The sequence below is a fragment of the Symphodus melops genome, assembly GCF_947650265.1.
Source record: "Symphodus melops genome assembly, chromosome: 20".
Classification (NCBI taxonomy): domain Eukaryota; kingdom Metazoa; phylum Chordata; class Actinopteri; order Labriformes; family Labridae; genus Symphodus; species Symphodus melops.
Genome location: NC_136710.1, coordinates 2393114 through 2420771, shown reverse-complemented (window position 1 = coordinate 2420771; position 27658 = coordinate 2393114). Strand labels below are relative to the sequence as shown.

General features: G+C 43.6%; 1 protein-coding gene and 1 long non-coding RNA gene across 6 annotated transcripts in view; one reads left to right on the top strand and one right to left on the bottom strand.

The window, feature by feature from the left end:
- The window catches only part of nhsl2 (NHS-like 2), a 102643-nt gene extending 80886 nt beyond the window's left edge, over positions 1-21757 (top strand). For all 4 annotated transcript variants that reach the window (XM_079371975.1, XM_079371976.1, XM_079371977.1 and 1 more), the window contains 8 exons: positions 3528-3670; positions 5930-6173; positions 14652-14834; positions 15284-16385; positions 16482-17640; positions 17757-18051; positions 18823-18940; positions 19685-21757. In XM_079371975.1, coding sequence (XP_079228101.1) covers positions 3528-3670; positions 5930-6173; positions 14652-14834; positions 15284-16385; positions 16482-17640; positions 17757-18051; positions 18823-18940; positions 19685-20024 — 3584 coding nt within the window. In that variant the 3' untranslated portion in view covers positions 20025-21757. The remainder of the gene's footprint in view (positions 1-3527; positions 3671-5929; positions 6174-14651; positions 14835-15283; positions 16386-16481; positions 17641-17756; positions 18052-18822; positions 18941-19684) is intronic.
- On the bottom strand, positions 20039-26092 carry LOC306841975. Of its 2 annotated transcripts, none has more exons than XR_013781647.1 (2): positions 22364-26092; positions 20039-22327 (listed from the first exon to the last, which is right to left on the bottom strand). It is a non-coding gene; the product is annotated as an uncharacterized lncRNA (long non-coding RNA). The 2 variants fall into 2 exon arrangements; XR_013781648.1 differs by having other exon boundaries at positions 20039-22323.
- Between the last annotated feature and the right edge of the window lie 1566 nt (positions 26093-27658).

Sequence of the window (27658 nt, the reverse complement as noted above, 5' to 3'; positions counted from 1 at the left end):
ATGACTAGAAACACATTTTCTCTTTTTACATCATAACAAACAATGATGCCTTTAACTTCATGTAATTGTCTCTGAATCATATGCAGAAGAACTTTGTCTTTATTAGTCATTAAAAATCCAATAATTCACCTTTTAAAAAACGACCCCTGTTTTAAAAGCAACAGCAGCCATCATGTCTTATTGTAACAGTGTTACACACACGGTTGAGCTTGCATGATGCTCATTGGTATTAATGAGAGGATTTTTGCATGGGACCATGATTTGTTTTTGTTTTGTTTTGGGTTTTTTTTTTGCATGGGAGCGTTAATTCCAATCAGAGTAAATTGGCCAGAGTCTGCACGGAGAAGCTAACCTCGCGCTATAGATCCATGGGAAGCTTCGGCAGATTACACATCTTCTTCGCATGAAAGCTCCAAAATAATCATATAAGATATAAAGTTGACTACATCAAAACCTAGTTACTGTCCAATAATGGAAGTACGACAATAAGGATGCAAAAAGTTCACGAAATTGGAAGTCAAACCAACAAAAACTTTTGCAGAGTCTTGACTGTAAAATCATTTTGTAGCTTGTTCAACTCATGTCTTTTGTTTCCTATTCTCCTTATTGTCCCTCACTTCCTTCCACGAATACCTTTTGTCTTTTTCATGAATCTGGTGGTAAATCAGCTGTTCATGCAACAAGGGGCTAATTTCTCTTTTCCCATTCACAAGTTTGTAAAACCTTTCTCAAACTCTGTTCCCTTCAGAGCACTGAATAAGGTCGCTAAAAAAGGACAAGTGACTTCCATGTACATCCTTTAATATGCGCTGAATATTGTGAAAGTTTGGCACATGTGTGGAGTCTGTTGTGTGGTTCTTCTGAAGGCACTGATCCCAAACGCCATTAAAAAGCAGCACAAACTGTGTGGGCGGCCGGACTGGCTGCCCTTGTATAAAAACACATCATTATCTTTTTGTATTTTGCGCTGCTGATGCTGCTGCTGCTGCTGTATATTAATTCCTATTCATGACTCTTGAACACTCCCACGTTGCCTTTTCATTCGCTTAACTCTGATACCTTCCAAACTTTCTGTAAACATCTCTTAATGTGTTTACCAGACGGCAGCAGAGGCTATCACGGCATAAAGAGTCTTACAGTGGATGTTATGACCCTGCAACTTAACCGTGAAGATGTCAAAGGAAGTCCAGTAAACTGCAGCCAAATTCTTTTAGCAGGTCTCGTTCGACTCCACAACGATGAGCAAGACTGAAGAAAAAAAGCTTCACTCATCGTGTCCTGGGTTAGCCGTTTGTAGCCTCGTGTTTGATTGTGACAATATTTACATATTGGATAGAAAGTGTAGTTTGTAAAGGGAACGAGTCAGCAAACGAAAAAGACTCTTTTTCAAAGCAGGACCGACGGCTACGCCTCGGTTATGGCTCGCTGTAAATGTCCAGATTCATGGAAGCGTATCGGTGAGATAAAACCGTGTCCCCGTTGAGTTAGCATGTTTGTTACAGAGGCAAAACACTGTACATCGTTGGAGCTGGGAGGATGGAAGAGCGCAGTTAGTGTGTGTGTGTGTGTGTGTGTGTGTGTGTGTGTGTGTGTGTAGCTGTATCTGCTTGTTTACAAGAAGTTTAAAGAGCAGGTTGACAGTGGAGCTTTGCAGAGGCGCTGGAGAGGAAACTCAATAAAAAAAAATAAAAAAAATGGCGATGAGAAACGATGCAGCACCTGATTGAAATTCTTCCTGCCTCATAACTATAATCATGTTGTCATTAATTGAACTGCGCTTCTTTCTGATGTGATTACAGTTAGCCCCAGAGAGTCTGTAGCAGCAGCTAACCAGACTCAGGGTCAACAAATCCACACAATATCTACAACTAACCTCCCAGAAAGCCTGATGTTTACTTAAATAAAACAAGAATCTATAGTTATGCAACCTTTCAGATCGACACTGTGTGCAAGAGATTAAAACAAGTGTTTCCCTTATTTAGCTATATTGGTGCTAACACATTTCACAAGCTAACCTGAGGTTTATTTCACTTTATCAGTCTTTTGATGCCTTAATGATAAATGTAGCACGTTTATGTTTTTGTGGTGTTTTTATAAAACTCTCACTCATAGTTTATTTCCTGACTCTACATCCGTACAAAGACTTTACCATTAGTTACTGTTTGCTTGGTTAGAAATGGTGCTAGCCAAGCCCCCCTTCCTGTTGCCAGGCAACGGCATGCCACCAGGAAGGAATCCATATTTTCCTGGAGAGCAAGTTCAAGTTAAGACTCTACACCTCAGTGATGCTGCTGCTTCACTCACACTGACAGCAGGAGGGTGTGTGCACATTTATGTGTGTGTGTGTGTGTGTGTGTGTGTGTGTGTGTGTGTGTGTTTGTTTTCATGCCTTTTGGGGACCGAAGTTAATTACACACCTTGTGAGGACATGTTTTAAAATGATTAGTTCCTCACTTCTTTAAAATCCTGACCATGTATATCTTGAATTTTGTAGCCAGGACTTGATCAGGTTTGGGATTAGAAGCAGGAGTATTGATTCTGAGTATTGATTCTGAGACGTCTGATCAGGAATTAGAGAGTTGAGATACTTGTATATAAGTAGTATTTTTTTTTTTACTTTTTTTGCAACTTCAATATCAAACAAATCTAAAAGGCAAAAAAAATATCACTGCTCAGCAGAAGTGATTTATAATGTGTTTGTTTTTCTATCTTTGTGAGGACCTCGTGAAATTTCCACCTCATGAGGACATTTTTAAGGGGGTGTGGGTAAACTTTTGCAAATACTCATTTCTGTAATGGCCTGTTTGATGGGTTATAATTACATTGATAAACAGAGGACAGGGTGTCCTATTTGTTAGATATTGTCCTCAGAAGTGTTGTAGAACAAGCGTGTGTGTGTGTGTGTGTGTGTGTGCGCGTCTGTGAGCTGGAGGGCTTTAGGGATGAGTGGAGATTGGGGAGTGGGTCGGCAGTGTGTTTTGGGGTAAAGGAATGGCTGAGGGGTTGAGAGGGGGTGTGTGTGTGTGTGTGTGTGTGTGTGTGTGTGTGTGTGCGTATAAAAGAAGGGGGTGGGGTTGAGGGTTAGGAATCTGTTTACAATGGCCTGAGGGAGAGTCGTCGAAGCAGCCAGAGAGAGAAGAGAGAAGAAATAGTCAGATATCAAGAAGAAGCAGAGAGAGAAGTCAAAAAACAAGAAAGAAAGCGCAGCGAGAAAGGAAGAAATTCGAAGACAAGCACAGAAGGAAAGGAGAGAAGGAAGTCATGGGAGGATTAATTCCAAACTTAAGGAGTCCTTTAAGGTTCCTGTGCAGAAGTTGCAGCCGGAGTCACAGGAGGGAAAACTGCAGGGTGATGCAAAGCAGCAGCCGTACCAGATCTCTGCTCCCAGCCATGCAAATCTGATCTCTGGTGTGTGTTTGTGAGTGTGTGTGTGCTGCACCATGTCCATGCTAAATGCAAAGCTCATTCTCTGTGTTTTTGTCTCTGTGTGTGTGTGTGTGTGTGTGTGTGTGTGTGTGTGCGTGCAGACTTTGAGGAGCAGTTGTACGACACCAAGCTGACCGGTCAGACGTTCCGGCATCCGTCCTCGCAGAGCTCCGACGACACGTCCACTTCGCTCAGCCGCTCGCCAATCTCCGTCAACAACAAGAGGCCTGACTTCATCTTCCTGGTAAACAAGCACACACACACACACACACACACACACACACACACACACACGCACACACACACAAATATGCACACAAGCCTGTGTGATTTTAAGCATCCTTTCTCACCAAATGCAAATATCACAAAACTTCCAGATTATCGACGACTATTTGAGCTATTTACACTTTTGTTATTTCACCCTTCCTGTAGTCTCACACACACACACACACACACACACACACACACACACACACACACACGCCCTGACACCTAAGCCACGTCCACCTCACTTATCTTTCTCGCTTTTTCTCCCTGCACGCTCGAACACAGACGTCACAACACCGACGATCTCCCGCTTCCTCTCCGTCCCACGCTCGGTGTCCTCACTTCTCCTCCACAAACATTTATTCCTCCTCTACTTTCCATCCTGACATTCGGCTGGATGCAGTCACTGTAAATCTTCATGAAACTATTACAAAGCATAAAAGGGCGCTTTTTGCCTTTGAGACGTTGAGATTGCTCGAAGAAATCGTCCGGTGTCCGGCGAGCATGACTTAAAGCTCGCGGTCATGAACACGTCTCACCGAATGTTTGGACGACTGAATCATCTCACTTTCAGTTTTCATTCTTTGCACATTGACAGAGTTTCTTCAGTTACCGTCTTTGATCGCTAACGCAAAAGCACCGACATGATCCGTCTCCACCATTTCACTGTCGCTAACGTCGTTTGAGCCGCCACTTTGTGTTGTGACAAAAAAAAAAAAACGCCTCATTTGCTTTTGTCAGCTGAGCTCCGAAATGATCCAGAAACTATTGTGCAGAAAGTCCCGCCCACTCTTTGGTGCTGTGTCAGAATTACTCATCATCCTTTTTTTTTTTTTTTCACACGCTCAGCAGGTCTCCATAAATAAATGCCGAACCGTTTAGTGTCTCCGCGATGGAAATATCACTCGTGTATCTGAAATAGAAAAAAGATGACATAACAGCTGTGTGTTAGTCAGCTCGGGCTCTTTGGAACCAGATGGGCTGATTTTAGAATAACAGAGAGGTTGTAAATATGAATATTAAAGACTTTCTTTATTCTGTCGTAAAGAATCTAAAAAAGCATAAAAACCGAACGGTCGGATGAAACTTTGCAGCTTCTCTGTTTCCGTTTTCGTTAATGGTTCTCAGCTTATTTCCCCGAACCCGTTGCCATTATGGCGGCTTGTTGAACTCCTGCTGGGGGATTTTACTGCAAGATGGCCGCACGCTTCCTGTTACATCAGCGCACCGCTCCCCCTTCAGCAAGCTGTTAAACTGCTCTGTTAAGTTAATGCCCCTCGCTCCGTTCGGGCTAATTTCAATCAGAGTTTGGCGGATTCCCCACGAGACGACTCAGCTCTGAATTTCTGCAGCGTGTTTGCAGTTCGTCTCACGTGGACTTCATCGCAGGAGGAGAGCTCGTTCTCCTGCAGCTACTTTTGAACAACTTGACTTTCTGGCTGCAGTTTAATGCCGACCAGCTGATAAGACGCCATTCGCCTCCAAGCTGGGGATTACAACTTCCTGTTGACACCTGGATTTGAACCATCAATACGTGTGCTACTCGTCTGTCCCTGCAGGCTCACCTGGTCGGAGCCAATCTTTCTGCCTGTTTCGCTTCCTGGTGCTTCTCTGTTTTGTATCTGCAGTGGATACAAACGTGTAAAGCTTCACGCCGCCGTCTCCTAATTCTCTTTCATAAACAAAAACAAGACGGAGAAAAAAATAAGATATACGCTGTTTACTTTCCTCCCCTCTTCATGTCTTATCTACTCCCCCCCCCCGCTGTTCCTTTCTCCGGCAGCTTTAAAGAAGACAAAACAATTTATTTTCATTGAAGGAGATGATTGGATGACCTCGACCTCGATGCTCGTCTCCTCCAGGTTTTTTCGCTTGTATCGATTTTTGCTTTAATTGAATTTCGAGAGTTTGTTTCGTTTTTTGTTGTTGTTTTGTTTTGGGTTTTTTTCTCAGAGTTGGAGACTCGTCTTACTTCAGATGTTTTCAAAATGATTTTCTGTCCGCAGCATCTCATGAAAGACGCCGGATGTGTTGTTTGGCTCAATCCTGAATTGCTCCCACTGCTTTAGCCGCAGTGAATGTGTGTGACTGGGATGAGTTACTTCTGATGGACTGTTCACACAGTGTGTGAATGTGCAGGTGTGACCTGCAGTATTAAAGCACTTTGAGTAGTCCGAAGACTAAAAACCATGTAAATGTATTTATAGAAGAATCTGTCTTTGTCGTCTTCTTCCAGCCGGCGTCCAAACAGCTCTACGATGATGAAACCGCCTCCTCGGTGTTTGGACTGAGGTCTGTGACCGACCCGTCTCCCTCACCGTCCCCATCACCCTGCGGCTCAGATCGCCCCCCACTGGGCTGGAGTAGTAACAACAGCAGCAGCAGCACCGCCACCTCCGCTACCACCGGCCCGCCTATTGCCGAGAAGCCGCGCTGGCATCCAGGGAGACGCGGTCACTTCCTGCCTCTCGACCTTACAGGTATGACTTTTTTTTTTTCATCATGCCCAGTGAATCACTCATGCACATTCATGTTGTTTGAATCAAAGGGCACATTGGAAAATATGCTGATGTAAAAGCTCCTTTCTGAGCTCTTGAAGGTTTTTTTTTAAACGCTGGTTTTTGTGTTTTGCTGTTTTAAAAAGATCACAGTGGAGAAGCAACAAGAGCATTGATTATGTGCAATTGATTCAGACTCATTGCGGCGGTATCATTTGCATGGTAGCCGACCAAGCCTCAGGGCTGTTTCGGTTGTTACAGAGTTAGTGAAGTATGTGTGAAGAAAACTCGAGACAACGTGAGAACTTCAGACAGAATCAAATGTCCTCGTTCTTGCCTTAGAAGTTTTTTCTCATTTTTTTTTGACGTTGGAATTGGAGGGAATTCATAAAAATTTCATCCCCTGAACTCGCCTGATCTTTGAGCCATGAAAGAAAAAGGAGTGTGTCTGGTGAAAGTCAACACAGGTGACTGGGATCTGGTCCAACAAAGACATTGGGATTACCCAATCAAAACCCCCCGATGCAGACTTCTTAAATCCTTCCTGGATCTTTGATTTGTTTTGTGTTGCCTCTTTTCCCCCATTTTCTAACATTTTCTAACACAACTAGTAACTGTTTTTTTTTTTTTTTTTTGTACAAAAACAGTAAATAGAAAAATTACTTTAGGTAAAAAAATGTGATTGTTGCAGCCTTATCTTAAAGTTCCCATGTTCAATGAAGACTTTGAGGAGTGATATTGATTTTAGTTATTGGGTGTCATCATGGCAGAAGTGAGATACTTAGTATTGGTTGTGTGTTGGCGCCTTCAGGAATCAATTGGTTTTATTAGAAGTTATGACCATATAATATGAAAGTTCTCGGACAAATAATCTCAAATTAAACACGTTAACCTCCGAGATGAGATCATATTGGAAATCAATCGGCAGCTGCAAGAGGCTTCTGGGGGTCTGGAAAAAAAAAAAAAAAAAAAAACACGACTTAAACTACAAACAGCTTCTTCGGGGGGTAATTTGAAGAGTATGGTTTTAACTAAATCCTGCTTTTTATGTCTTTGCTGTCAACGCTTTATCGCGGTTCGAGATGTTGTTCTGCACACTTCACGCCTCTGGGTTGAAACGTAGATTCATAAAATCTGTGTTCTCAAGAGAGCTGCGTTTTTTTTTTCCTTCCTTTGATAGTTGTGGAAGTGAGAAACACGGGAAATTACACTGAAGGAAAATGGAAAGTGAGTGTGAATTTTGGTTTATTTTTTACGTCTGTGTCATTTGAATTTGGCGATTTTGATCAGTCACGCCCATATTTGTGTTTATCTTATATCCTTCATAAAATCAAAACAATCAGTGTGTGCTGAATATATATATATTTTTGTATCAGACTTTAAACATGTTTATTTGGACATTTTCAAACAGGGTGTTTATGGGACTTCCAGGTTTTTTTTCGAGCCAACCTCAAGTGGTCACACGAGGAATTGCACTTTCTTTGCGACTCAGCATCGGCTTCATTCTTCAACAGCAGAAGTTGCCTCTTGGGATCGACACATTTAGAGGTGTGTCATAAGGTATCCATCCTCTCGTCCAATTGAAGCCCTTTATGGCTTAAAAAAAAAAGCAAGATGGCCGCCGCTAATGGTAACAGTTATAAATCAGGGTACAGGACAGCTGGTTGATGTTCTTCATGATATTTCACCTCGTTGTTGGATAACTTGTTGACCTTTACATATAAAAGAGTCAAATACCTGAAGTCTGAATTTCAAGTTTCTTAATCTTCATCTGAGAGGTGAACTTCAGTCTGGTTGACTTTTAATTTAGGGCTTCAAATGATGGAATCACATTTTTATTGGTGTTAAAGTCATTTGAATTTGAATGAGACTTTTGATAAGTCAACAGTTGTGGGTTATAGATGTCAGTTTACCACCAGCCTGCTGTTTGGAAACCACCTGTGATGATGACAGCAGCTAAAGCTGAGAAGATGATTTTCTTTCCAACATGTACGGCTCATGTTGACTCTCCTCCTGATGCTCGTACACTTTACAACCACGCCGATCACTCTCTGAAGCCCATTTGTTCTGGTTGAGTGGACGTGAATGAACACCAACATACCCTCTTCTTCTTCTTCTTCTTCTTCTTCTTCTTCTTCTTCTTCTTCTTCTTCTTCTTCTTCTTCTTCTTCTTCTTCTTCTTCTTCTTCTTCTTCTTCTTCTTCTTCTTCTTCTTCTTCTTCTTCTTCTTCTTCTTCTTCTTCTTCTTCTTCTTCTTCTTCTTCTTCTTCTTCTTCTTCTTCTTCTTCTTCCTCCTCCTCCTCCTCCTCCTCCTCCTCCTCCTCCTCCTCCTCCTCTTCTTCTTCCTCTTCTTCTTCTTCTTCTTCTTCTTCTTCTTCTTCTTCGAGAGCGATGAACAGTTCTGAAAAATCATTTCTAAAAATGTAGCGAGAAGATGAAACGTCATCGAAGAAATCATTTCACAGATTAAGAAGACACATGCTGCTGCTGATTCACCTCTCTTTTTAATTTCCATCAAAAATCCACTTCAGTCATGAAAAACACTCAAATACAGGATGTTCAAAACAACACAAAATAATCAGACCAGCAAAGAAGCCTCATGTTACTCTCTGCATGCTCACTCACATGTAGGTCCCTTGCTGTTTGAACATTTTGCATATTCATGCCACAAGTCATTATTCACAAGCACACACACACACACACACACACACACACACACACACACACACACACACACACACACACACACATTAGACACAGGTTGGAGCTTAAATCGAGAAAAGGCTGCAGAAAGTAAACCTGACGTCAAGAACATTTTCTTTTTATGATCACATTCACCATCGCCCCGGTCCATCTTTGGCAGGCAGCTCTGTGTGTGTGTGTGTGTGTGTGTGTGTGTGTGTGTGGGTGTGTGTGTGTGTGTGTGTGTGGGTGTGTGTGGGGATGGTCGTGCATGTGTGTGCTGTCAGAGCTCTTAGTATGCTGTGGTCATCCTCTGCAACATCGTTCTGACACTCCTGCTCTCCTCTCGTCTCCATCGAGCCTCCTCCTTGTTTACTCTGCGTGCATGTGTGAAAGTAAGCGTGTGTGTGTGTGTGTGTGTGTATGTGTGTGTGTGTGTGTGTCTTTGGTCCTCTTGGTTTTTGGCATAGCAACTGCTTCGTCACTGGGAGCCTCTCCGCCTTCTTCTCCTCTTCCTCCGTCTTGTTTATCCATCTTTGGTTTAATATCCCCCCGTCTCTCTCTCTCTCTCTCTCTCTCTCTCTCTCTCTCTCTCTCTCGCCCTCTCTTGCTCTCCTCACCCACTGTGCAGAGGAGGAGAAGGTCAGGTATAATGATGCACGCCTGTGGCGCTGGACTAGGTGGGTCTTCACTTCCTTCTGAGACAGAGAGGAAGAACCAGAGGGGGGCGAGCGAGGAGACGGGAGACAGTGGAGTTAAAGACAGACAGGAAAGAAAGACCAAAAACAACATTTGATTGGTTCTAACTTAAAATGTAAATCTTTAAAAACTGGGTCACAATAATAACATACTCTTTCTAAAAGCTCTAAAGTTTCCTGCAAACTGCTCGGCACTGCAGCGGTGAGAAAATGTTACTCAAACTCGGCTGTGACGCCTAAAAAAAAAATCTGAAACACCTAAAAAAGGAAGTTTCAGATTATATAATTTACAGATTAAGCAACACTACAGTTGTGTTGGGCAGTGGACCCATCAGAGAATAAACCTGCATGGAGGCAAATAAGGTGGTGAACAAACACATCTGGACAACTGATTTCACTAAAATGAGAAGAACAAATAAAAAAATAAAAAAATAAAAAAATTCAATTTCGTTCAAAGGAGCAAAAATGTTTTAAAATGCGTTCAGATTTAGTAAAACGTGTTTTTGTTTTTTGTTTCCTGCGTGTCGTTGTGTAAAAAGCTGGATGACGTGACAGCTGCCCAAAAAGTGAAGCCCAAATATTTGGTGCTCGTCTGACTGGCTTTAGAAAAGATCATAAGCCCCGCCTCCTCCATGTTAACAGATGACACACAGGGAAAACTTCACTCCGCTTTTTTGTTATCACGCATATTTATTTCTAACTTTTTTTTTTTTTTAAATTAATTTTTTTATTCTCGATGAAAAACAGAAGAGCGTCACGATCGACTAAACGATGAAATGCAGAGAAGGAAAGAGCGCCATCGTCTGTGGACTGCCCCGATTTCAAGTCGAGCGTGTGTTTTCATGTGAGGACGGCTGAGTCAGCTCTGCAGCTCTACAAGCTGGTCCCAACTCTCTGGACGTATTTTGGCGTCACATTGGAACAGCGAGACTCGCCGTGTATCTGTATATATACGGTGAACGACCCACACGTGGAAGGACTTCCTGAATCTTCTCCCGGCTGACTCGATGTAGTGCGGAAACATTTCGTTGAGTATTTACAGAAACAGGATGCTTGGGACTTAAATATCCGACAGTGTTAATGGTGATGAATGAACATGTCGTCCAGAGCAGCAGTGTAGCTCATTGATGTGTTTTCCATAGAGCTCTATGGCACAAAAGGCTTAATCTATATCATGCGCCACAGAGCTAGTAAGTGTTAGCTTAATCAATGCTCTGCCTGTTTTGCTCTTTTCATGAGATTTGTTGACAGAAACGACAATACGAAATAAATCACTACATTTACCCAGCTCGTCCCTCTCTCTCTCTCTCTCTCTCTCTCTTTTTCTCTTTTTCTCTTTCTCTGTTAACAAGCCGACAGGTAGCTTGAAGGCTGCTTGCTGTTGCCATGGTAACTCCGCACTCTTCCCTCTCTCTCCTCCTCCCCAAAAAGAGAGAAGACATTAAAAGAAAAAAAAATGTCAGCGAGTTTTGAGCGTTTTACAAGAGAAAAGAAAGGAAGTACATGTTTTTTTTTTTTTTTTTTTGAAAAAGGGGATGAGGAGTGAAGAAGATGTCGGAGGGGTAGAGGAGTGAAAAGGATGATGAATGAAGGATAACGAGGGAGCGTTTTGTCGTCTCAGCGTGTCTCGCTGGAGCGTTTTTCATGAATGAACGGAGGCAGGAACGATGTGAATGCAGAAACGGAGAGCGACACTTTCAACGCGTCTGAAATCGATTTCCACCTTCTTCATTTACATCAGAGACACGTGATAACCTCTCTAAGAGCTGCTGATGTTTTCTGACCCTCAATGAAAACTGTTACACGACGCAATATGAATATTACATCAACCAGAGGTGAAAACTGAAGCACAAACAGCTCCGGGGACTGGAAGGACAAGCAGGTAGAAAAAGAGAGAAAATCCACCGACACTGATCACGCATCCAAAGTCGTCTCACATTTAGATTTTTAGCTGTTTCAGATCCGAATTTAATTAAACGGTTTAATCAAAACTTTGCTTAACTCACAAGAAATCTCTCATGAACTGCAAGATAATCTTCATATCATTTAAGTTGCATAAAGTTTGATTTGTTTTTGGAATATTCTCTAAATCGTTGATGAACAAAAAGGTCAGACTTGTCGTCGATGTATCCGTGCTGTATTGCCATTTCCTGTTTCTGTATCGGTTCTTGCCGCACTTCTTCCAGATGAATGAACAATTCTTTTGCTGCCGTTTCCGTTTTGTTAATTGTTTAATAATGAGGCAGGTTCGGTAAACAGCTTCTCAACGTTCTCTCTTACAGAGAAGAAAGAGAGGAATGTCACACAATCAAAGAGGCGGGTTTTTTTTTTGTGAGTCTTTAAAAGAGAGCAGACAGCTGAATGTGGAGTTTAGCAGAAACACAGACAGGCATTCATGCGGCTGAGCTGCAGACGCTCTAATCCTCTCGGTTTTCACCTAAAACGCCTCCGTCGACCAGCGACGTGACGATGGGAGGGAGGGAGTTTCACGGCGCAGGCAAATCCTATTGGCTGCAGTTCTTATTGAGTGCCAATCAAATGTGATCCAGCTCAAAGAGAGAGAACTTTCTAGCACATCAAAACACCCGACAGAGTTTAAGTTCTCGCTCTCTTCAGTTCCCATCGAGTATCTGCGATCAACCTGAAGTCTGATGAGCTGTAAGAAGTGACCACAAACACAACAGAAGCCACCAGGATGAGGTTTCAAGCTGAGAATCAGAATCAGCTTTATTGGCCGGGTATGTGTAACACACATGGGACGACTCTGTGTGCATTGTAAACACATACAAACAGGTCATTAAAGACGAATGTGTACAAGACTGGATGAGATAATAGTGCTGAGTCGTGCATGAGGATGAGGAAGTTTGCAAACTCCAGCGATTCATGACGAAGAGCAAACATCCGTGTTTGAGGACGAAGGTCTGCGGCTGCAGAGTCCTCGCCATCCACGACGCTCCCGGGCAGGCAGGCAGGCAGGGAAGCAGTGGCTGCCAGGGTCACACTGAAGAGACGATGAATGAATCACTCCCATTATCGACTGACAGACTCTCAATGAGGCCGGCAGAAAAGATGGAGGCTGTTTGCACGAGCTGCAAAAACACTGAAGGCCGCGACATGTTGTATCTTTGTCCGGTTGAATTCAGGGATAAACAGACAGTTTAGTGGGTGAATGCATGACAGGCAGACGGGGAGGTCGCGTTCAGCCCCGCTCGATGGCTGAGTCATAGCCGAGTCTCTGCTGGACGCCAGTAAGTGTTTCAACCCAAACACGCTCATTTATTCATGCAGCCATCGAGTGGGGCTGGCTAAAAGGACATGCACATGCATAGAGGTCAGTACAGAGGAACAGGTAGTCAATGAATTAAGGCTTTTGAAGAAGATGACAACAGTGCGTCAGTCAGGGTTGATTAGGTTCAAATTTAAATTGTTAAGTTAATAATTATCACACCAGGAAATTAGATTTTCAACACTGCCAAAACGCATTAGGTGCAAAAAGCTGTCGTATGTCGATGACATCAGGAGGTTGTTGAATTTGATGATTCACAGCCTGCAGGTTGGTTTCTGATAATGACCATGAGAAGAACAATAGATGCTCTTACAACTTCAAAACACGTCGGTGCAGGTTTGCAGAGATCCCAGAAAGACATGGAAATATGTGAATCCCTGGTGTTACTGTGAACTGCAACAAAAGATCAGTCGTCTGCACAGATGCACGTATCTGCAAGGAGCACGTGACCATATAAGATAGATAGATAGATAGATAGATAGATACTTTATTGATCCCGAGGGAAATTCAAGGCATCCAGTAGCAGTATACAGACAGGCAGGACACAAGACATTATAATGCCATGTTGATTTTTTTTTGGGTTTAAACCAGACTTTGAACAGGTTTTTAAATGCGTCTGCATCTGGGGGCGCTGGTGACGCAGCGGTTCGAGAGTTGTGTTGTTTGTGTTTTTTTCAAAACAAGCGGTTATTGAATTCGACAGCAAAGTAACTTATTAAACAAAAAGCTGAATTTGTTAAACGTTGCTCATTAGAGTCGGGACGTATAAAAGAAAAATACTGAATTGTTCCTTTAACTCAGTTTCTTTGGGCTCTGGTGGTTTTCTGCCAGGGTGCTTTTTTTTATCGATCTGATTTTATTTGATTCATTTCCTGTTTTGCTTCATTGATTTTTTTTGTGTGTGTGTTTATGTCTGTCTGATTTATTACTCAGCCCATATTCACTGAGGAAAACAAAACTTCACTGAAAGGCTTCCTTTATTTTCGGATGAGGAGATAAAACCAAGATAACTGTCGCTATAAAACAAGGCCGATGGCTTAATAGAAGTCTGACTGATATCTGCAGACATGTCAGTCCTCTTGTCATTGAGGTAATCAAGTAGATGTCTGCTTTCTCTGATGACTCACTGGATTACTGTCAGCCCAGAAAAGACTTCACAGGGACGGGGGGGGGGGGGGGGGGGGGGTAAGACAAAACAGCAGGTTTCTCTGTAGCATCTGCTGAAAGTCACTCAGGATTTAAATATAGTCGCAGAAAATGTAGAACAAACAAAACGTAGGTTGAACGTGTCAGTATGAGGAAAGTGCAGCTGTTCAAACATGGAGGAAAGGTCCATCAGCTTAATGTACTCTGGCATCTCCTAACATGTGCTCTTGTTCTCATAAGGAACCATCACTGGCGAACCTGTTGAATTAGAAAAAGATGATGCACCTGTGTAATACAGGCTGAAATCTCAAAGATCAGGGAGTCATGAAATCTGACCCGCGGATTTTAAATCAATTTGGAAGTAAATCTGAACATTTCAATTCAGTCTTAAAAAAAAAAACACTAAATAATTATATCCTCAAATTGCAAGTTGTATCCTTTCCGGTCAAACAGAAATAGATTTTAACCTGGGCGAGACAAGCTGGGTGTATTGAGAGTTATAATCAAATCCTGAATTGCCATGTCAACAACTTGATTGAATTTTGTGCTTCATTGGATTTCGTCGCTGCCTTGTTGAATTGCTCTCCCCATTGTCTAACCGACCCCCCCCCCCCCCCCCCCCCCCCCGTTCCTTGGTTTCTCCTCCAGGTGAAACAGGAGGAGGCAAATTCCACGGCGTCGACCTCCTCCAGCACTCCCCGTCCCCATCCCCCTCTCCAGGGGACCCCTTCCCCCACCAGCCTCGCTCGCTGGAACCTGTCACGGACACCTTCCTGCAGAACCTCCCCCTGAGGAAGACGCACTCTGACCTCGACACGACCTTACCTGCAGGTGTGTGTGTGTGTGTGTGTGTGTGTGTGTGTGTGTGTGTGTGTGTGACCAGGAAGGAAACTCTGAATGCCTTCTTCCTGTGCTAGTTCATGCTTACGTAAACTTTTCACAGACATCATCAATGAATAACAGAAGAGAGGAAAAAGAAAGCAACCGGGCATCATTGAAAATTAATTGGCATGTTGTCAGTGAAGTTTCTTTTTTATAGATTTTTCTCGAACAAGATGTTTACAGAAGACACAATGTTCTACTTTTTTTTTTTTGCCGCTGTTATAACATTTTACTTTTTTTTTGGGACCCTTTTAGAAGGTAGAGATCGGACCATGTCGGCGTACTTTTTGCACAATAATACCACTTTTCAATGCAACTGGCGTGATTGTGAAAGGTAGAAGATCAAAGACTTCATTTAACTTGCGATTAATGCTCCCTCCTCTCCATGTTTTCCACAGATAGCACCTTGGGGCAGCGTGCACAGGACCAAATTCACCAAGGAGCTATGGACCACTCTGGGCTGTTATGCTCAAACACACCTACCGCTTCCTGGAACGGCCCTAAGGGCTCCACGTTTTCTCCTGGAGGGTGGAACGAATCATACAGTTACAGCATGAGCAAGGGCCCAGTAGTTCCGCCCAAACAGCACGCACTGATCGGTAATGCAGGAGGAGGGAACCAAGACAGGGTGATGTTGGTGGGCTCGGGACAGTCCGTGAGCTCTCATTCCAGTTCATTCACGGCTGTGACAAACAATTCTGGGAGAGGGGGGAACAAAATGCCAGGGATGTCTCTGGCGACGGCAATGATGGGGAAGCGGAGCGAGACAGAAGGGGCAGCAGCAGATGGAGGGAGAGGAGGAGGAGGAGGGGGAGGCGGCGGAGGAGGAGGGGGAGTTGGGGAGGCAGGGAGAGGACGGGAGAGGTCGGCACGTTCCATCGCAGCAGCCAACGCCTTCAAGTTCAGGGAACGTTCCCTTTCTACGCCCACGGATTCTGGCTCCTTCTGCCTTTCAGAAGGTGGGTTAGGCCAGCCGGATGGGAATATGACAGACAACCAACAACAGCATAATAACTTCCTGGGTGAGAACTATGCGCTCCTCTACCCCAGAGGGAGCTCCGAGGATAGTGCCAGTACAACAGACACCATCTCTGTCACAGCTTCAGACTACAGTGCAGATGGTCGGTTGCGCCTACGCTCCCGCTCGATCTCACTGAAGAAGTCCAAACGCAAGCCACCGCCTCCTGTGAGGAGTGTCTCTCTCATGAAGAACCTTGGAGAAGCCGAGGGGAGAATCCACCATAAAGGCAGCCTTTATCGGGATGGCCGGCCAAAAAGCTTGCATATCCCAAGGGACCATTACCCAGACTTCCAGCCGGATTTCCTTCTGCCAAGCTCATCCTGCACCTCTAAACCCAGCGTTGGTGAGCGGGAGCTGAGCCAGGTAGGCCCCGATGGACCTCCAAGCCTTGAGATCCAGGCACCAGAGAGGGAGGGTGAGACAGACATTACCTTCCAAAATCACTGGCAGCTTGGGGATTGGAAAAATGACCCTTACAGGTAAAGACGATTATGGGACATGGGGATTTTTTTGTCGTTGGACAAACGTTTAAAAGTTATTTAATTCTTCCCTTCACCCTTTTTTCTCTTTTCAAGGTCTTTGTCAGGCTCCAGCACCGCAACTGGTACCACCGTCATTGAATGTATGAAAGTCAGAGGTAGTTCAGAGTCCCTGCTTGATTCTCCTTCTACCTCTAGAGCCACGTCACCCTCGCAGCTCTCCATGGAAACCGACGTCAAGGCATCTTCACCTTTCAGACCGCCTGGACTCATGTCCCCGTCGAGTGGCTATTCGAGTCAATCAGAGACTCCCACCCCAACTGTTCCGCTCAGTCAAATGGCAGGGCAGGGGACGACGGGGACATTGGGTTGTAAGTTGCGCCCTAAGATCCCAGAAAGGAAATCGTCGCTACCATCGCCCAAAGATCCAACCTCAAGGTCGAGGTTGTCCTTTGAGATGCCTGGAAATGCCCATCTGGAGCTGTCATCCATCAAGCCAAAGCAGAAAGCTAGCCGACGGCATTCTGACACCTCAACGGCCGCAAAACCAGGAAAAAGCAGTCCCAGCTCTTCCCAGGCACTGCCTGTGGTTACCCAGAATGAGCTGAAGACTATAAGACTTCGCTCTGTCTCTCGCGGTGACTTGGAAGACTGTCCTGATGGGGCCTCTGACACCATCGAAGAAGAACAGCATGGACGTGACCTAGGTGAAGACCCAAGCCCTCCACCCACCTTACCTAAACCCAAACCCCCTGTTGCTGTCAAGCCCCCGCTACCCAAGCGACCCCTTAACCTTCTCCTCAAGTCTCCCTCGCCTTCTTCCACATCCCCCCTAGCCCTTGATTCACCCCCTGCCTCACCTGTCGATCGACCTGTTCCCCTTGGCAACATCTACAAAGTCATGCGAAAACCCAAACCCAAAAAACCTCCCCCTCAAACTGCAACGAGTCCCTCTGCTCCCCATGACTCTTCCAGCTCATCCCAAACTGCCTATGATCATTCATACCTGCCCAACTCCCAGTCCCTGTTTGATCTTCCTCCTCTTCCAGACCCCCAGCCTCTCCTGGAAGATCCAACGATGGAGCCTGAATTTGAAGACAACCAGGAGATCCGTCTTGGTTCTGAGGACGGAGGATCACTCCCATCCCCATGCAGTAGCCAGGAAGCCCCAGAGCTCCAAGACAAAAGCAAGACACTTCCCTCAAGGATGACAATCTCCTGTTTGGCAGAACTGTCAGACAAAAAGAAACCCAAGGTTAGGACTGCATCTCTCAGAACATGGTTCATGTAGCTGATGTCTTTGTATGTCTTAGACGTCCCAAACAATGGTGGATCATGTAGGAGTTTTATGTTTTTCTCGTTGCTCTCCAGGTTCCACCTCCAGTACCCAAGAAGCCGAATGTCCTGCTTCTTCCCTCGTCGGCCCACTCCTCTACCAATGGCAGCACAGATAGGCAGACGCCACAGGCAGACAGTCCCGTAGGTCTCAGCTCACCCGTGGGAGCATTCTCACCGGAAGAGTTTCCCAGCGCTCCCAATATGTTCGACATGCTCGAGCACGAGGAGAACCACTTGGAAACAGATGAGAGCTCTAAAGAGTCGTCTCTTCAGGATTCCTCCCTCACAGAGTTGGGAGGGAAAATGGCCAGCACTGGGATTGGAGAGGGTAAGTACACATGGGTCACCGGCTAGACTACATAGAGAAAGCAGGTTTTTTAAGTATTGCTAGTATTTGTATATATGTGAACACATGGAAGATGAGTTGCTAATTGGACAAAAGATAAGAAATGTGTCTTTTACAGGTAGGTGCTTGCGATAAAGGAAATAGCTCTTCATTTTTAGCCCAATTTTGTTCATATAGAAGCCCATGAATTTAATCACAGAATCAGTAATTAGATCCATTCCCTCGGGTCATTTTCTCTGTATTTTCACTCGATGAGTTTAACCCTACCATAATAGAGATTTTGCTATCCCATGTAAGCTAATACATGTGTTTCTTTTAAGTGTTTGTTCAGAGGAAAACTGTAGAGCGGCTAACCTTTCAGTTGTCATTTTCTATGCATGTGTTTAATGAAAGCCTGTCAGAGCTGCTCCAGTTGATTAGGATCCCTTCCCTGCCGTGTTTGATGCATAACCTCGTTAATCTACTCGGGGAGATTTCTCAGCTTTTAAAGTAGATTTAAGCCCCACTGCTTGAAAATTGGACCAAATCACAACAACAACAACAACAACAGGGTAGTTCCCTCTGCGTGTAACAGTGCAGTTTAGACATGATCTTATTATTCTCAAAATATGTGGCCACGTCAGATTTTCTTGAATTGCAAGTGACAAATGAAAACAAACCAAGTCAAGCAGAAATGTAGAGATTTATTGCGACTGGCAGGAAACAAGAACTACATTACGTATTGATGTGTCGTGCTTTCTCTGCCTTGTTCAGAAGACTCTGCAGCCATTGAGAAGACAGTGCTACATATTGCAGAGGAAACAGACGACGTCTTGCTGACCGGCACACCTGCAACACACACCACCGAGGACCTGTTCACTATAATTCACAGGTTTGACGATACGTCTTCTCAGATTTCAGACTAACATAAATAAGACATTGATATTACAGCGTATGCCTTTCCTCAAAAAGACATGTTTGAAAGGTTAGAAAGTGTCACAGTTTGTTGTGATTGGCTAATATAAACTCAGCCAGCAATAAGCTTACCAGTTTGTTATAACCTTAAGAATATGACAGGAGACACTTTGCTATGTTGAAAGGTGCGAGGCATACAGAGCATTAGGTTTCCTAGCAACGGCTACATGTATAATGGGTGACTGCACGACCAGTAGTTCTTATTCAGGCCTTTTTTTTTTTTTTGTTGCAGAATCTCTCTCTCTTACACTCACACACACACACACACACACACACACACACACATACGTACGGAATAACAAGACAGCTAGTCTCCAAGCAACAAGTGTTCATGATGTTATTTTGCACAGGGCTGAAAATAGCCGGAAAGGGCAGAAAAGAGAAGGTTTGTAGGGAGGAAACAAAGAACAGGAGACACTTTCAATTCTTAAATGAGAAGATGGAGTCCCTTCTCAAATAACACATTGTTCTACGTGGGAGAGATGTTAATCTTGCTTTGACTCGTCGGACTCAAGGAGTGGATTTGCATTTTTTGATTAATCCCTCCCCCTACTAATGACTGATTTTTTTTTTCTTCCCATTCTTCATCCTTGCTAATAATCTTCCCTTCTCCTTCCTCCCCTCGCATTATTCTCTTTCCGCTCTCATCTCATTTGACCAGGTCCAAGCGAAAGGTTCTCGGTCGTAAGGAGCCATCGGACTCCTTCGGTAGCCGCCAGAGCCTGGTGTCCCCAGTGAAGCACAGCACCAGTGGAAGCGACCTCCGAAATCTCACCTTGGGCAGCAGTCAAAGGTCGAGCTCCCGCAACGAGAACTTCATGGCCCTGCTTCAGAAGAAAGGCAGCAAGTCTTCCAGCGGTGCAACCAGAGTCTCCGCGATGGAGCTTCTCAAAAGCACAAACCCTCTTGCGCGACGGGTCACAGAGTTTTCAACCACAATGTCGACAGCCAATGAGGGTGGAGATGCCGAATCCGGGAACGGCAGACCCAATGATCAATGAAAGGTTTTTTTGTAAAACAATCGTAAACCAGGGCTGACACAGCTACCAACATAATCTACGATGCACCATTGCAGATTGGGCATTCTGACCAAAACGTCCAATTGGATCGCTCCAACTGTTGGCTGACCATTATGGCTGTCCAATCAAATTGGAGCACAATTTTGGACAAAGTGGCCCCTCCCATGGTTGAAGCACCATTGATCTCTTTCAAACTGGTCCCTTTTTAGAAAAGTGAGAAATCTGTGGATAGCACATGTTTTTCTTGCTTCTATTTTCAACCAAAGGTGGAGGCCTTTGAGGCAACTCTTCAATGCTGCATCCACCGGGCTCTCAGCGTTTGGGATAATGCTCACTGTGGCGACTGGATGGATAAAATTGAGAGATGGCGTTTGATATTCGGAATACGTGGATATACAGTGGATACTTTTTCCTTCAGGCTCCATCTGGATCAAGACGTCAAGAAGAACCAACGGCATCGGCGATGGATTCATTTGAATCTAAAACCTGTGACATCGAAGAACTTGAGAAATGGAATTAAGTACAGAAGACGTATGATTTCCAAATGACATGTCAACCACTCGATGAAAAGTACCAACTGCGCCACAGCAACGACACCAGTGGACCTACATAAAAGGATTAGCATTAAAAATGTGATGAGACCCCCAGACCTTGGACATCCTTGTTTTATTTCTATGGTAATCCGATACCATAGCAGACATCCTCGTTGACATGCTCAGAAAAACAAAACAAAACTGGGTGTTCTGATTGAAGTGGGAGGAAACGCAGGAATTACAAAGAAAAACCACATGGGGGGGGCTTTTTTTTTGCCACCAAAGATGAGGCATGCAACAGATTTTTTTTTTTTTTTTTGCTCATGCCACAAACGTGAACGTGGAATTTCACAGAACGTTCCACGGAAGCACCCATGTTTGACATTTGGGAACGCAAGCACTTTTCCTTTTTTTTCCCTTGGCATGGACAAGTTGTTGTTTACATGGCGCAGATTTTTGCATTGCTCCATTTTTTTCTTTTTCCTCGAGAGACTCCTCAATTATTATTTTTTCAGCCTTTAATTTAGATTTCCTAATTTTTGTTTTTTCCTACACATGCTAGATGGCCATATATTAAAGGTTTAATTGGAGTGTACTGTATGTATCATGTACAAAGATATATGTAACACATCTATCATTTGGAATCGTGGATACAAAGACTAAATATAGTGTACAGAGCTGGAAGCAGCTTATACTACAAACTGCCCACACGTTGGAGGGGAACACGCACACAGACAAAGACGTTGAAGACGAGCAGAACAGACCTATCAACACAGGAGTGTGTGTTTTGTTGTTACGAGTGTGTGAGGACGAAATCTCGCCTGTGGAGTTTCTGTACGGAGAGTATGAAGCAGGCCTGGTTATCAAACAGGGTTTCTATTCATTTTTTGGTCTCTGGTGATGGGACCAAAGGACTGTTAAGAAGACGAACAGACCAGAGGGGACCTAGCGGTGTTAGCGTGTGTGTGTGTGTGTGTGTGTGTGTGTGTACTGTATGTGTGCCTGTGTGTTTATAGAAGGTAGTGCCATGAACAATGTCAGAGAAGAAGAGAGAAGAGAGAGTGCCGAAACTTGGGCAGGTTTACGTTTCCTGACTTTGTGTGCATGGAGTGATTTGACATTTCGTGAGTGAATGGTTCGCTTTCTTCATCATCATCCCACGCTCCCATCCCCCCCCCCCCCCCCCCCCCCCACAAAAAAAACAAAAAAACCCCTGCCAGCCGTTCTTGGGCTAGGATTAAAAAGAGCTAAGCCTCTCTGCACCCGCCCGCACATCACTGAGCCACTGAGGGGTTCGAGAACGACGCAGGTTCCGGAACTATGCGAGCGAAAGATCAAGAGGATTCCAGAATGCCTGGTCGGTAAAGTTTGGAATTCCAGAATTAGGGGCGGGAAGAAGGGGGGGAGGGGGATTGGGGGGGTGGTCTTGTGACACATGAAGAATCAGGCGACTGTCGGCAGTGTCGCAGAGTGGCGTCACAGGAGCTCGGGCCTCGCCCTCCTCAATGCATATTTTCTCACCCCGTCGTTTTGGTCTCGCAGGGAAGCAGCAGATCCGCTCCCTCCTCCTCCTCCTCCTCCTCCTCCTCCTCCTCCCTTCATCACCGTAGGAGCACACACTCCATCTGTCCCTCTGCATTCAGCATCATCTCGAATTTTCTCTCTTCTGGCACACACACACACACAGTAGCGCACTTTTTCCTCCAACCTCTCTCTCTCTCTCTCTCTCTCTCTCTCTCTCTCTCTCTCTCTCTCTCTCTCTCTCTCTCTCTCTCTCTGTGTTTTGACACGTAGCATCGCCTCTGTATCTTCCTGCACATGTTTGACGAACTCATCCTCCTTTCTCTACCACATCTGTTTTCTCTCTCCTCCTCCTCTCCACATTCAGTCTATGCATCTGAGCTCGGCAGGCGACACGACACCGGATGAATGTCAATGAATGACTGTTAAGAACATTGATGCTGTGCTTTTAGTTTCAGAGTGAAAAAAACAAACAAACAAACATTGTTTTATCAGCGCTTCTCTTATGCCTTCTCTCTTTCTTGCTCCCTGAGTTTTTATACTTTTTCTTTTACTCGCCTCGGAGTTAAAAAGCGTGTAAGATTTAATGGACGTGGATGGATGAATGATTGGATAGGCTCTGTGTATAAACAGAAAATAGAAGGCAGGGTTTGAATGTGGATTTGGACAAAGGACCTTGACTTTCGGAAGCTGAACCGCCCACCCTGAAGTCTCTGACTGACCCTCGGTTCTGGATTACTGTCTGGGAATTAAGATTACCAGGAGTTCAGCTCAAACACCTGATTGATCCCTTTGCATGGATGGACTGTGTGGAGAGAGGAAAGAACCGTTCATCTCTGGCCGTCAAACTATCCCCCGGTGCTATAGAGTCGGAGCTCCCCCTGGTGGACGGAAAGGAGAAAAACCACAAATAACAGGAGAGTGAAAAAAAAACAAAACAAAAACAACTCCTCCACACACATCTCTTAAGTCTTTCAGGTCTTTGTGGCGAAGATAAAGATTTGAAAAAGTGCATAAATGATCACCATCTATGATGACTAGTCAAGTGACGCTTGTTTTAAATATTTAGTGAATGAAAAAGATAAACCTATAAAACTCTGTGTTTGTTTGCCTTGTATACTGAATCATGGGCGTGTTGCTGCGGCGCCTACTGTGTTTATTTTAAATTTTGATTGGTTATTTTTTTTTTTTATTTGAACTGCCTTTGTAGTACACTCACCAACACAAGCTTTACGGGAGTATTTCTGTTTAATCTGACCTGTAAAGGACTCCTGTTGTTACCAACGTTTGCTGCAACAAGTGACTCCGATATCGAAAGTATTTCACGAACAAATGATTTGCCCAAATCTGAACACACTGACCACGTTCACCCTGTGGCTTTTGTCTCACGATGTCACTCGGAAAAGATTTTAAAAAAAAAAATAATAATATTGCAGCGTTCTACGTTGTAAACCTTGAAAATGTGATGAATCTGCCAAATTATAATAACTGAACAGCAGTTGAAAACATTAGCGCTACATCTGGAGGGATAATGAGCTGTATTGTTTTGCTAAATAGCATCTTTGTTAGCGCTGTTTACAATTAGCCACTGCCTGGCTAATACCACGCTAACGTTACCAGTTGAAAGTACTTGATAGTTTCCCGTCTGACAGTAATATTAGCTAGCAAGTTGCTAAGTGCTAATAAGCTAACAAGCTAAATGGAATAAAATCTGTTGTTTGACCCCTGACATTGTAAGATGTGACTCAGATTAGATGTCTCGTAGATGTCACACTTTAGCATCATAATAATAGCTAGCAAGTTGCTAAGTGCTAATAAGCTAACAAGCTAAATGGAATAAAATCTGTTGTTTGACCCCTGACATTGTAAGATGTGACTCTCAGATTAGACGTCTCGTAGATGTCACACTTTAGCGTCATAATAATAGCTAGCAAGTTGCTAAGTGCTAATAAGCTAACAAGCTAAATGGAATAAAATCTGTTGTTTGACCCCTGACATTGTAAGATGTGACTCTCAGATTAGACGTCTCGTAGATGTCACACTTTAGCGTCACTCTCTCCAACCAAAACAAATCTGTCCCCTAGGCCCCTCCCCCTTCTGCAGCCATTTCTCCGACTGACCTCCGTTCAGATATGCTGCCCAAAGATGGTTTGTTGTAAGGATAAACTTTATTGATGGGGCAAATGTGGTTGGTTGACAAAACAAAGAGTTCATGGGCAGGTCTGTCTCTCTTACACCATTTAGTGGCAGGTTAAACATTTGGAGACAGAGGGGTCAATAATCATGTATGAAACATGTCTAAGCCTTTTCAGTGATAGATTAACAAGCTGACGGTATCGTCATCCCCTCATTGTGAAGACTGCAAACCAAAAGAGAGAACGTCTTAACTTGTCTTGTAAAAGTCTTTACTCACCTTTATATTGGGTTAAATACGGCTCACTTTCCCTCCAGGTTTTCTCCTTTTACTGTCTCATCTGTTGCCGGTTACTTTTGAAGGTGGTAAAAATCCAATTCCATAAGACCTAAACAGTCATAAGACTTAAAAACTTGCAATACATTTGTCTGTTTTAAACATTTGCACCTGAGAGTGAATCAGAGGATAACAGCCACAGTATGAATATGGTTACTGTAAAGACAGACGAGGTCAGGCCGGGTACTGATCAGACCTGTGGTGGTGTTGGGCGGCGACTTTCTAAAACGACGTTTTTTAAATGTGCTCGAGGCTTTTTGTTCAAAATGTGTGGACAGAGACGAGAGAAACAAGTACAGTGTTAGGAGAGAGAGAGAGAGAGAGGATGTTTTGTTTCAGCACAAAATGACAGGATGCGTACAGAGTGCAACTAAAAATGGTATAGACTATATTCAGAGAAATGTGCTACCTTCAGGATCGGCAAACAAACCTGCTCCTGTGTAGACAGACCTCTTCAATCAAGCTGTCAAAACCGGAGGTACAAATAAATATATGGATAGACTGGTGAAAAGATGCCAAGGCCCTATGTACGGATACAATCATCTAAAATCTAGAGAAAAGTGTCTATTTATGAAAAAGTTATAAATATTTTGGAGGCAGAAATGATCTTACTGGTCTGCATAAGCTGAGTCAGAGAACCTGCTTGGACATCACTGGCCATGTGGTGCCATATTTTTTTAACTGTTTACGACTAAGTCACTAAAAGATAAAGAATTTGCTCGATCCCTGGTGCTTCCCATATCGGCACAACGGGGAAAATACGGTACCTTGAAGTAGCAACCAGTATGAATATTTCCGCCTTAAAAGGCTGCTCTGCCTCCAAGAAATATCCGTAGAATTGAATTGAGAATATATTCTATTACAAATGTCTCTCTATAAAGTGTAAGAACAGAGCTGACGTGAGATATATATATTAAATATATAAAGTCCTTTTTTTTTTCTTTTCACCGTCTTAAGGAAAAAGTCAGAGAGGGGAGACGAGTGTGTGGAGCAAAGGTTTGATTCTGTCACATGTTGGGATTAGCGTAGCATATTCCATCATCGTGTACCTGCACCTCCCCTCTCTCCTCTCAGCTGTCGAGTGTCTAAGAGGAGTTATTTCATTAAGAAGCTTTTCCCCTCACTCGTCGTGTTAAACGGCGAGGCACCGCCAGAAAGTACAGAACACCGCAATTAGTTTGGTTTAGTCCCCGTGGACGCAGACAACAGCCAAGAAGGGAAATAGCAACCATTGCTAAGGTTGCTAATAGCAATAGCTAATAGCTAATAGCAACCTTAGCAATGTTGCTATTTTATATATATATATATATATATATAAAGGCTATTAGAGCGTCTAAGGTGAACACTTTTCTCTGACTTTTGACCCATGTTTACGTCACTTTTACCTTTTGTAATTAGCGTAGCTTGGTCAGACTGTTTTGCTATCATTTATGGAGTTTGGGGAGTTGGTACAAGAGAGTGAAAACGGGTGAAGAAAGAAAAAAAACAACCCAGCAGAATAAGCGAGAGGAATGCGAGCAGATTTGGGGCCAAAGAGTATTTTGAATTTAAGGTTGTGTCGGTGGTGTGGGGTTTACACTGTTTAGATATGTTATGGGTACTTTTGAGTAGAAACTGATGAATGTAAACCCCACCCCGCCTCCGGCCTGTGAAAGCTAACTAAAATTAACCCAACTTTAACCCCAGTCAAGGGGCTTTACAGGCAGCTTTTAAAGACACAGAGATACAAAATTAGAGTACATACATAAGAGAGAAACAGACAGAGTTATTTGGAATTATTCTATTTTTGTTATTCCCCGTTGAAAAAGACATATTTAAAGGAATAGTCCGTGTATGCATTGAATAACCTGTTTCCCCTGCCTCATCCAGTGGTGTGATCCGTAGCTGCACGGTGGCGTCAGACACAAAAGCCTCCCTCTGCAGCCGGGACATTGCCAATGTGATGTAATGATAATTATATCATTATAAATAAATTATTTTTCTTGCTTAAAAAAAAAATTGTTTTTGTCTCCTAATTCCTGCCTGTTGTTTGAGCGTCGCACCCGTGCTTGTCTTCAAGGTTACCCCCTCTGTATCTGGATTAATGAGTTTCCCTCGAGACTCAACAACACTTCAGTTAATTAGGTTTTTTTTTTTTACGTCTTCACAGAGAAACAAGAGATGCTAACCCAAACCTTCTGATCAAAAGTTTAATCATTTAGGACATTGTGTCTCAACATGTTCTCCAGGAGACGCTGGTTAATAAAAGAAAACACTCTGAATTCAGTGAAGACATGATATTTGCATCTCATTAAACGAGACCTCAACATGTTTGGTAAATTATCTGTTAGTCCCAAATTGATCCAAATTCAGATTTCCCTCTGATTCAGACCTTTTCAATTCGTCTCTTTACCCACAATCAGGGTAATATCAAGCACCAACCATTATCACGTATGAGATAGGGCTGCAGATTTGATTTAATAAGTAAAATAACATCAGTTTTGTGAACACTGCTAAGTAATGAAATTGACATTTTACGCAAAATGCAAATAATTTGTGGCGTTCTGAAATTTTGTCTTCTAGCTTTTCACCTCAGGATCTACCACGAACTCCATGATCTTTAAATCAACCAATAAGCATCAAAACAGAAAAGTACTTTCACATTTATCAGATTTTTTTACAGTTAATAACTTGGAATATAGTTAAAGCCCAAATATCCAACATGTGAAACAGTTTGGAGGATGCTGTAAGTGGGTGGAAATATCTTGTAGCCGTTAAATCAAATCAGCGTTGTCAGAGTTTTTATTGAGAAGCGTCGGTGTGCGTGCGTTTTCACCGCCGGAGGAGATTCTGGACTTGTTTAAGACGTCGTACACTGCCGGAGCTCTGGGCGAAAAAAAAAAGTTGTTTTCATAATCGGCTGCCCTCACCTCCGTGTCGTAGGAAGTCAGCACCCACTGCAAAAACAAACATGCCTAATTATCTTACCAAGACATCCGCAGGCTGTCTTTATTATGTGTGTATGTGGGTGTTCTCATTGTGAGAAACAAATATCAATTTATGACTTGTGAAAAGTTAGCACACTTTATCTAAATGTGAAAGAACAAAGAAGT